General features: G+C 42.3%; 1 protein-coding gene across 1 annotated transcript in view; it reads right to left on the reverse strand.

Moving 5' to 3' along the window:
* TYK2 (tyrosine kinase 2) overlaps positions 1-11,623 on the reverse strand; it is a 29,322-nt gene extending 17,699 nt beyond the window's left edge. The window contains exons 1-7 of the mRNA XM_083881866.1: positions 11,243-11,623; positions 9,418-9,575; positions 6,561-6,684; positions 5,120-5,303; positions 4,177-4,283; positions 2,938-3,126; positions 1,643-1,730 (exon numbers count right to left, since the gene is read on the reverse strand). Of these exons, the coding sequence (XP_083737992.1) occupies positions 1,643-1,730; positions 2,938-3,126; positions 4,177-4,283; positions 5,120-5,303; positions 6,561-6,684; positions 9,418-9,575; positions 11,243-11,245 (853 nt within the window). The 5' untranslated portion in view covers positions 11,246-11,623. The remainder of the gene's footprint in view (positions 1-1,642; positions 1,731-2,937; positions 3,127-4,176; positions 4,284-5,119; positions 5,304-6,560; positions 6,685-9,417; positions 9,576-11,242) is intronic.
* Between the last annotated feature and the right edge of the window lie 44 nt (positions 11,624-11,667).

Genomic DNA, 11,667 nt, shown 5'->3' on the forward strand with positions numbered 1-11,667 from the left:
TCAAAAAATGGGGTGAAAAATGAGGTGGGAATGAGGTAAAAATTGGGGGGGAAATGGGGTGGGGATGAGGCAAAAAAATGGGAAAAAATGGGGTAAAAATGGACAAAAATGGGGCAAAAAATGGGGTAGAAATGGGATAAAAAATGGGGTAAAAATGGGCAAAAATGGGGTGGGAATGGGGGTGGAAATGGAGTAGAAATAGGGCAAAAATTGGGGGCAAAATGGGGTGGAAATGGGCAAAAAATGGGGTGAAAATGGGCAAAAAATGGGGTGAAAAATGGGGTGAGAATGGTGTGGGAATCGCGCAAAAATGGGGTGGAAATGGGGCAAAAATGGGGTGGAAATGGGGTAAAAAATGAGGTGGGAAATGAGGTAAATATGGGGTGGGAATGGGATAAAAAATAGGGTGGAAATAGAGGAAAAAATTGAGTGAAAATGGGGTAAAAATGGGGTGAAAATGGGGTGGGAATGGGGTTGGAAATGGAGTAGAAATAGGGCAAAAATTGGGGGGGAAATGGGATGGAAATAGGGCAATAAATGGGCAATAAATGGGCAATAAATGGGCAATAAATGGGGTGGGAAATGGGGTAGATATGGGGTGGGAATGGGGTGAAAAATGGGGTGGAAATGGGGTAAAAAATGGGCAAAAAATGGAGTAAAAATGGGGTGGAAATGTGGTAAAAAGTGGGGTGGGAATGGGGTGGGAAATGGGGCAGGAAATGGAGTGAAAAAGGGGCAAAAATGGGGTAAAAAATGGGGGGAAATAGGGTGGAAATGGGGTTGGAAATGGGACTGGAAATGGGGTAAAAATGAGGTGGGAATGGGGTAAAAAAATTGGGGGAAAATGGGGTAAAAAATGGGGTGGAAATGGGGTGAAAATGGGGTAAAAAATGGGGTGGAAATGGGGTGAAAATGGGGTAAAAAATGGGGTGAAAATGGAGAAAAAATGGGGTGGGAAAGGGGTGAAATATGGGGGGAAATGAAGTAGAAATGGGCAAAAAATGGGCAAAAAATGGGGTAAAAAATGGAGTGGGAGTGGGGTGAAAAATGGCAAAAAAATTGGGAAAAAGTGGAGTAAAAATGGGGTGGGAATGGGGTAAATATGGGGTGGAAATGGAGAAAAAATGGGCAAAAAATTGGGTAAAAAATGGCGTGGAAATGGGGTAATTATGGGGTGGGAGTGGGGTAAAAATGGGCAAAAATGGGGTGGGAATGGGGCAAAAATTGGGTGAAAATGGGGTGAAAAATGGAGAAAAAATGGAGTTGGAATGGGGAGAAATATGGGGAAAAATGGGATGGAAATGGGGTAGGAATGGGGTGGAAATGGAGCTGGAAATAGGGCAAAAAATGGGATGGAATTGGGGCAGGAAATGGGGTTGGAAATTGGGTGGAAATGGGGCAAAAAATGGGGTGGAAATGGGGTAAAAATGGACAAAAAATGGGGTAAAAAAATGGAGTGGGAATGGGGTGAAAATGGGCAAAAATTGGGAAAAAATGGAGTAAAAATGGGGTGGAAATGGGGCAAATATGGGATGAAAATGGCGTAAAAAATGGGGTGGGAATGGGGCAGTTTAGGGTCAGTTTTGGGGCAGTTTTGGGGTAATTTTGGGTCAGTTTGGGTCATTTTTGTGTCAGCACTCACTCTCGGGGCCCCGCACGCACACGCCGTGCACAAACACCAGGTGACCGTGGGACACCTGAGCCATCAAACTGGCGCTCTCGAAAAACGCCTGCGGGGACACGGGGCGTCAGGGACAGCCCCAAATTCCCTTTTCCACCTCTAAATCCCCTTTTCCCACCCCCAAATCCCCTTTTCCCACCCCAAAATCTCCTTTTCCCACCCCAAAATCCCCTTTTCCCACCCCAAAATCCCCTTTTTTAGCCCAAATCCCCTTTTTTTACCCCTCAAATGCCCCTTTTTCCCCCCAAAATCCCTTTTTCCCACCCCCAATTCCCCTTTTTCCAGCCCCAAATCCCCATTTCCATCCACTGGGTCCCCATTTCCACCCCAAAATCCCCTTTTCCCACCCCAAAATCCCCATTTTTCACCCCATTTCCACCCCCAAACTCCCTTTTTCCTTCCCCAAATCCTCTTTTTTCTTCCCCAAACCCCCATTTTTCCCAAAAAAAATCCCCACTTCCAACCCCAAATCCCCTTTTCCCACCCCAAAATCCCTTTTTTCACCCCCAAACCCCCATTTCCCACCCCCAATTCCCCTTTTTCACTCCCAAATCTCCATTTCTCACCCTCAAATCCCCATTTCCCACCCCCCAAATCCCCTTTTCCATCCCCTGGATCCTTTTCCCACCTCAAAATCCCCATTTCCCACCCAAAACCCCCTTTTTCCTCCCCAAATCCTCCTTTTTCCACCCAAAAATCCCCTTTTTCCCCCCAAAATCCCAATTTTCCCTCCCAAAAATCCCCATTTCCCACCCCTAAATCCCTTTTTCCATCCCCCAAATCCACATTTTCCACCCCATTTCCATCTCTCCCACCCCCAGATCCTTTTCCCACCCCAAAATCCCCATTTCCCATCCCCAAAATCCCCTTTTTCCTTCCCCAAAATCCCCTTTTTCCCCCCCAAACCCCCTTTTTCACCCCAAAAATCCCATTTTCTCCCCCGAAAAATCCCATTTCACACCCCAAATCCCCCTTTTCACCCCAAAATCCTCATTTTTCACCCCATTTCCACCCCCAAACTCCCTTTTTCCTTCCCCAAATCCCCATTTTCACCCCAAAATCCCCTTTTTCCCCCCAAAATCCCCTTTTTCCTTCCCTAAAATCCTCATTTTTCACCCCTTTTTCCTCCCAAATCCTCCTTTTTCCACCCAAAAATCCCCCTTTTCCACCCCAAACCCCCTTTTTTCACCCCAAAAATCCCAATTTTTCCCCAAAAATCCCATTTTTCCCCCAAAAAATTCCCATTTCCATCTCACCAGGGCCACGTCCCTGTGCCCGGCCTGGAGCACTTTGAGCACAACTTTAATTCCCTTTTCCTTTTTATTTTTATTATTATTATTTTCTTCTTCTCCAGAAAAATCTTCATTTTCTTCCCCAAAATTCCCTTCCGGCCTCAAAATTCCTTCAAAAATGTTCGTTCTGGTGCCTTGGCCCAGGTGGGGGCCCTAAAAATGGGGAAAAATCAGATTTTTTTTTGTTATTTCGGGATTTTTTGGGGGATTTTTGGGGGGGTTTTTGGGGGGTTTTTTTTGGGATTTTTTGGGGGTTTTTTGGGGTTTTTTAAGGGGATTTTTTGGGTTTTTTGGGGGGATTTTTTGGGTTTTTTTGGGGTTTTTTGGGTTTTTTTAGGGTTTTTTTTTTTGGGGTTAAAAATGAGATTTTTAGAGGATTTTGGGGATTTTTTGGGGGGATTTTTTGGGTTTTTTTAGGGGATTTTTGGGTTTTTTTAGGGGATTTTTGGGGATTTTTTAGGGGTTTTTTTTGGGATTTTTTTGGGATTTTTTTAAATTTGGTGGGAGAAAATTTGGGTTTTTTAGGGGATTTTTTTTGGGTTTTTGAGGGTTTTTTGGGGGGATTTTTTAGGGGTTTTTTGGGGTTTTTTTGGGGTTTTTTGGGGGTTTTTTGGGGTTTTTTTTTGGGGTTTTTTTTGGGGTTTTTTTAGGGGATTTTTTGGGATTTTTTAGGGGATTTTTTTGGGGTTTTTTTGGGATTTTTTGAGTTTTTTTTTTAATTTAATGGGAGAAAATTTGGGTTTTTTAGGGGATTTTTTTTGGGTTTTTGAGGGTTTTTTGGGGGGATTTTTTAGGGGTTTTTTGGGGGGATTTTTTAGGGGTTTTTTGGGGTTTTTTTGGGGTTTTTTGGGGGGTTTTTTAGGGGATTTTTTTGGGGTTTTTTGGGGGGTTTTTTAGGGGATTTTTTTGGGATTTTTGGGGATTTTTTGGGTTTTTTTGGGGGGTTTTTTAGGGTATTTTTGGGGTTTTTTTGGTTTTTTTTTAATTTGATGGGAGGAAATTTGGGTTTTTTAGGGGATTTTTTGGGGATTTTTTGGGGTTTTTGGGGGATTTTTTAGGGGTTTTTTTGGGGTTTTTTGGGGTTGTTTTTTTTTTAATCACAGAAAATCAATTTAAAATCCCAGAAATCAATAGAAAATCAATATAAAATCAGGAATCAATAAAAAATCAATAAAAAATCAATAAATATCGATGAATTCCCACCTGTGTGATGTGATTTTTGCGGATCTGGCGGAAGCTGAGCTGGGAAAGGCTCCGGAGCTTCTTCTGCTCCTCCTGCCCCTCCCGGGAGATCAACAGCTCCGAAAGCTCTGCAAAAACAGGGGAAAAATCAAAATAAATTTAAAACAATCGGAAATTTTCTCATTCCTGATTAAAAAAAAAAAAATTTGGAATTTTCCTCATTTCTGACCCAAAAAAAAAATCCAAAAAAAATCTGAATTTTCCTTAAAAACAAAAGAGAAAAATCCAAATAAATTCAAAATAATTGGAATTTTCCTTGTCCCAGAGAAAAAAAATCCCAAAAAAAATTCGAATTTTTCTCGTTTCTGACAAAAAAATCCCCAAAAAAATCCCCAAAAAATCAAATAAATCCCCAAAAAATAAAAAAAAACCCCTGAATTTTCCTCATTTCTGACAAAAAAAGACAAATAAATTTTAAATATCTGAATTTTCCTCATTTCTGTCAAAAAAAATCCAAAAAAATTTGAATTTTCCTCAAAAACAAAAAAAAAAGAGAAAAATCCCAATAAATTCTAAAAAAAATCTGAATTTTCCTCATCCCTGCCCTAAAAAAAGGAGGAAAAAAAAAAGTAATTTTTGAATTTTTTGGATCCAAACTTGAAGAAATTTCAATTTTTTTGCTCCAAAAAAAGCCGAAATTTCAACTTTTTTGCTCCAAAAATTTGCGAAATTTGAATTTTCGGTCTCCAAAAATTGCCGAAATTCGAATTTTTTTGCTCCCAAAAATGCCAAAATTTGAATTTTCAGTCACCGAAAATCAACAAAATTTGAATTTTCGGTCTCTGAAAATAAGCGAAATTTGATTTTTTTTGCTCCAAAAATCATCAAAATTTCAATTTTTTTGCTCCAAAAATTTGAATTTAACCCCCAAAATTGAAATAAATTTAATTTTTTTGTCTCTCACCTCCAGGGGCCGGGGGGCAGCAGGTCCTGACGGTGAATTTCCCGTCCCCCGAGCGGAGGCTGCAGCCCCCGAGCGCCGCCAGAAGGTCCCTCAGGGACGGGAATTCCCCCGGCCAACCCTCCAGGGAAAAGGAATTTCCTCGTTTCTGGATCCGGAATTGGCGGAATTGGAAATTTTCGGGGTCCTGGAAAAGGTAAGAAAAAGAAAAAATAAATTAAATTAAAAATCCGCAAATTGTCAGGAAAAAAAATTTCCTTTTTTTGGATCCGAAATTGGCAAAATTTGGAATTTTTTTGGATGTAAAAATTGGCAAAATTTGAATTTTCAGGATCCAAAAATCAGAGAAAATTGGATTTTTCAGGATCTGGAATTTGAGAAAATTCGAATTTTCTGTATCTGAAATTGGTGGAATTTGGAATTTTCTGGATCTGAAATTGGAGAAAATTTGAAATTTTCTGGGTCCAAAATTGGAGAAATTTGAATTTTCTGGATCTGAAATTGGAGAAAATTCGAATTTTCTGGGTCCAAAAATTGGAATAATTTGAATTTTCTGTATCTGAAATTGGAGAAAATTTGAAATTTTCTGGGTCCAAAATTGGAGAAAATTTGAATTTTCTGGATCTGAAATTGGTGGAATTTGGAATTTTCTGGATCCGGAAATGAAGAATTTGAAGTTTTTGGGATCCAAAAATTGGAGAAATTTGGAATTTTCTGGATCTGAAAATTGGAGGAATTCGAAAATTCTGGATCCAAAATTTGAGGAATTTCCCTTTGTTTTGGATCCGGAATTGGCGGAATTGGAAATTTTCGGGGTCCTGGAAAAGGTAAGAAAAATAAAAAATGAATTAAATTAGAATTTCCAACAGTTTAGGACAAAAAAATTCAATTTTTTTGGATCCAAAATTGGTAAAATTTGAATTTTCTGGATCTGAAATTCGAGAAATTTGGAATTTTCTGGATATAAAAATTGGCAAAATTTGAATTTTCTTGTTCCATAAATTGGAAGAATTTCAATTTTCTAGATCTGAAATTGGAGAAAATTCGAATTTTCTGGGTCCGAAATTGGAGAAAATTGGAATTTTCTGGATCCAAAAATTGGAAGAATTTGAATTTTCAGGATCTGAAATTGGTGGAATTTGAATTTCCAGGATCCAAAACTGGAGGAATTTGAATTTTCAGGATCCAAAACCAGAATAATTTGAATTTTCTGGATCAATTTAAATTTTCTGTATCAAAAAATCGTCAAAATTTGAAATTCCTGGATCCAAAAACTGAAATAATTTGACTTTTCCATCTCCAAAAAATCAACAAAAATTCAATTTTTTTCCCTCCAAAATCAACCAAATTTTATTAAAACCCCCAAAATTATTTAAAATATAAAACAAAACCTCCCAAAGGTGGAAAAATTTGAGGAAAAATTTGGGAAATTTGATGTTTTTACCTGATTTTTGGGCCTGTTGATGACGGCCAGGATGAGGCGATGGAAATCCAGGGAACTCCAGCGGAGCAGGAAAAGCCCCTCCTGGGGCTCCTCCCGCAGCAGCTTCCCCAAAACAAAATCCTCACTGCGGAAAAATGGGGAAAAAATTCAATTTTTGGGGAAAAAAATGGAGAAAATGGGGAAAAAATGGGGAAAAAAAAGGGAGAAAATTGGGGAAAAAATGGGAAAAAAATGGGAAAAATATGGGGGGAAAAATGAAGAAAAAAATGGGGGGAAATGGGAAAATAAATTCATTTTTTGGGGAGAAAAAATGGGGAAAAAAACAGGAGAAAATGGGGGGAAAATGGGGAGAAAATGGAGAAAAAATAGGAAAAAATGGGGGAAAAAAGGGAGAAAATGGGAAAAGAAAGGGAAAAAAATAAGGAAAAATTAGGAGAAAATGGGAAAAGAAATGGAGAAAAAAGGGAGAAAAAATGGGAAAAATATGGGGGAAAAAATAGAGAAAATGGGAAAAGAAATGGAGAAAATGGGGAAAAATGGGAAAAAAATGGAGGAAAAAATGGGAGGAAAAAAAGAGGGAAAAAATGGGATAAAATAGGAAAAAGAAATTCCTTTTTTGGGAAAAAAAGACCCCAAATGACCCCCAGGGACTCCGGCCACCCCCTGGGACCCAGAATGACCCTCTGGGATCCAAAAATGACCCACAAGGATCCAGAATGACCCTTGGGATGACCCCCAGGACTCCAAAATGACCCCCAGGACTCTGAAATGACCCCCAGAGACCCCAGAATGACCCCTGGGATGACCCCAGTGACCCCAGAGACCCAGAATGACCCCTGGGATGACCCCAGAGACCCCAGAATGACCCCAGAGACCCAGAATGACCCCTGGGATGACCCCTGACCTCACAGGCCCGTGCACCCCGTGCTGGACACTGAGCTCATGGTCAGAGTGACCCCAGAGACCCAGAATGACCCAAAGTGACCCCAGTGACCCCAAAATGACCCCCAGAGACCCCAGAGTGACCCCAGATGACCCCAGTGACCCCAGATGACCCTTGGGATAACCCCCGACCTCATGGTGAGACCCAGAATGACCCCAGAGACCCCAGGAGACCCCAGATGACCCCTGGAATGACCCCAGATGACCCTTGGGATGACCCCAGTGACCCCAGATGACCCCAGTGACCCCAGATGACCCCTGGGATGACCCCAGAGACCCTCAGGATGACCCCAGAGATCCCCAGGATGACCCACAGAGACCCCAGAATGACCCTCTGGGATGACCCCCAGGACTCCAAAATGACCCCCAGAGACCCCAGAATGACCCCAGTGACCCCAGATGACCCTTGGGATAACCCCTGACCTCATGGTGAGACCCAGAATGACCCCAGTGACCCCAGGAGACCCCAGAGACCCCAGAATGACCCCAGAGACCCCAGAGTGACCCCTGGGATGACCCCAGAGTGACCCCAGGAGACCCCAGTGACCCCAGGAGACCCCAGAGACCCCAGAATGACCCCAGAGACCCCAGAGTGACCCCTGGGATGACCCCAGAGTGACCCCAGATGACCCCAGTGACCCCAGATGACCCTTGGGATAACCCCTGACCTCATGGTGAGACCCAGAATGACCCCAGAGACCCCAGGAGACCCCAGATGACCCCTGGGATGACCCCAGATGACCTCAGATGACCCCTGGGATGACCCCAGATGACCTCAGATGACCCCTGGGATGACCCCTGACCTCATGGTGAGACCCAGAATGACCCCAGAGACCCCAGATGACCCTTGGGATGACCCCCAGGATGACCCCAGAGACCCTCAGGATGACCCTAGAGACCCCAGAATGACCCTCTGGGATGACCCCCAGGACTCCAAAATGACCCCCAGAAACCTCAGAATGACCCCAGTGACCCCAGAATGACCCACAAGGATCCAGAATGACCCACAGAGACCCAGAATGACCCCAGAGACCCCAGTTGACCCCCAGAGACCCCAGAATGACCCACAAGGATCCAGAATGACCCTTGGGATGACCCACAAGGACCCCAGGATGACCCCAGAGACCCAGAATGACCCACAAAGACCCAAAATGACCCACAGGGACCCCAGAATGACCCCAGAGACCCTCAAGATGACCCCCAGAGACCCCCAGAATGACCCCCAGGGACCCCAGAATGACCCAAAGAGACCCAGAATGACCCCTGGAATCCAGGACTGACCCACAGGGACTCCAGAATGACCCCAAAGACCCCAGAATGACCCCCAGAGACCCCCAGAATGATCCCCAGAGACCCCAGAGTGACCCACAGAGACCCAGAATGACCCCTGGAATCCAGGACTGACCCCCAGGGACTCCAGATGACCCCCAGGGACCCCAGAATGACCCTCTGGGGACCGAAAATGACCCACAGGACTCCAAAATGACCCCCAGAGACCCCAGAATGACCCCAGTGACCCCAGATGACCCCTGGGATGACCCCTGACCTCACAGGCCCGTGCACCCCGTGCTGGACACTGAGCTCATGGTCAGAGTGACCCCAGAGACCCAGAATGACCCCTGGGATGACCCCAGTGACCCCAGAGACCCCCAGAATGACCCCCAGAGACCCAGAATGACCCACAGATAACCCCCGGGATGACCCCAGATGACACTTGGGATTACCCACAGAGACCCCAGATGACCCCTGACCTCACAGGCCCGTGGACCCCGTGCTGGACACTGAGCTCATGGTCAGAGTGACCCCAGAGACCCAGAATGACCCTTGGGATGACCCCAGAGACCCCAGAATGACCCCAGTAGTGACCCCAGTGACCCTTGGGATGACCCCAGTGACCCCTGGGATGACCCCTGACCTCACGGGCCCGTGGAGCCCGTGCTGGACACTGAAGAGGAGCCGGGGAGGGGCCACGTGGTGACACAGGAAATGAGTGGAGTCGGTGGTGAGACGGAAATACCCATCGAGGAGGGAGAGCAGGGCCAGGGCACGGCCTGGGCACCCCAAAACCACACTCTGGGGACACAAAATAACACAGAAATAATTAAAAAAAAAAACCTAAAAAAATCCCACTAAAAAATCCCAAAATAACCCTGAAAAACCCCCCTAAAATGCTAAAAAAACCCACTAAAAAGCCTAAAAAAACCCTAAAAAAAAGCCCTAAAAAATTCCTAAAAAACTCTAAAAAAAACCCCAAAAAACCCCCCTAAAAACCGTAAAAAAACCCCTAAAAATCCTAAAAAAAACACCAAAAAACCCACCTAAAAAAAACCCTAAAAAGACCCTAAAAACCTCTAAAAAAACCCCCTAAAAAACTCCTAAAACCCCCCTAAAAAAACCCTAAGGAAAACCCTAAAAAAACCTAAAAAAAACCCTAAAAACACCCTAAAAATGCTAAAAAAACCCCTCTAAAAATCCCCCAAAAACACCTAAAAAAAAACCCTAAAAAACCCTAAAAAAACCCTAAAAAAATACCCTAAAAACCTCTAAAAAAAACCCCTAAAAATCCCCTAAAAAACCCCTAAAAAATCCTGATGGAAACACTGAAATATCCCACAGAAATAGTGAAATATTCCATGGGAGAACTGAAATACCCATCGAGGAGGGAGAGCAGGGCCAGGGCACGGCCTGGGCACCCCAAAACCACACTCTGGGGATACAAAATAACACAGAAATAATTAAAAAAAACCCTAAAAAAAACCCCTAAAAAAATCCCACTAAAAAATCCCAAAATAACCCTGAAAAACCCCCCTAAAAATGCTAAAAAAAACCACTAAAAAGCCTAAAAAAACCCTAAAAAAAGCCCTAAAAAATTCTTAAAAAACTCTAAAAAAAACCCCAAAAAACCCCCCTAAAAACCCTAAAAAACCCCCCTAAAAATCCTAAAAAAACCACCAAAAAACCCACCTAAAAAAACCCCTAAAAAGACCCTAAAAACCTCTAAAAAAACCCCCTAAAAAACTCCTAAAACCCCCCTAAAAAAACCCTAAGGAAAACCCTAAAAAAACCTAAAAAAACCCCTAAAAACACCCTAAAAATGCTAAAAAAAACCCCCTAAAAATCCCCCAAAAACACCTAAAAAACCCCCCTAAAAATCTCTAAAAAAACCCTAAAAAAATACCCTAAAAACCTCTAAAAAAACCCCCTAAAAATCCCCTAAAAAACCCCTAAAAAATCCTCAACCCCCCCCAAAAAAAACCCAGAAAATTTAAGTAAAAAATAAAAAAAAAACCCCAAAAAATCTCAGAAAATCCTCAAAAAAAAAAAACCCCCAAAAAAACCAAAAAAACCCCAGAAAAATACAAAAAAAAAATCAAAAAAATACCAAAAAATACCCAAAAAATACAAAAAAAAAAATCACCCCAGAAAATACCAAAAAATACCCCCAAAATACCCCAAAAATACCAGAAAAACACCAAAAAAATACCAGAAAAATACAAAAAAATTACATTAAAAATACCAAAAAAATACCTTAAAAATACTAAAAAAATACCCAAAAACCCCCTCAAAAATACCAAAAAAAATACCCAAAAAATACCAAAAAATCTCAAAAAAAACCCCAAAAAATCTCAAAAAAATCCTCAAAAAATACCCCAAAAAATACCAAAAAAATACCAAAAAACCCCCTTAAAAATACCTAAAAAATACCTTAAAAATACTCAAAAATTTTGATTTTTTCTCACCATCCTCTTGTTGTCCCTGGTGTGGATCGTGACCCTGCTCCCCTCGATCTCCACGTGGGTGATTTCCCCAAAATCACAGAAATTTCTCCAGGGGGGCTCTTTCCTCTCCTTCTCCACAAATTCATTTTTTCTGTTTTTTCTCCCAAAATATCCCCCCTGGGAGGGGCTTTCTGTGGTCTGGGAGAGGGAAAAAATAGGGGAAAAATCAGATTTTTATTTGGGTTTTGGGGAAGGGGAAAATGGGATTAAAGTGGGAAAAATTGGGGGAAAAATCTGGAAAAAATTGGGGGAGAAATTTGGATTAAAGTGGGAAAAATTGGAGGGAAAATTGGAAAAAATTGGGGGAGAAATTGGGATTAAAGTGGGAAAAATTGGAGGGAAAATTGGGATTAAAGGGAGGGAAAATTGGGGTAAAAATCTGGGAA

This window comes from Zosterops lateralis, assembly GCF_965231275.1.
Source record: "Zosterops lateralis genome assembly, chromosome: 36".
NCBI classification, from domain to species: domain Eukaryota; kingdom Metazoa; phylum Chordata; class Aves; order Passeriformes; family Zosteropidae; genus Zosterops; species Zosterops lateralis.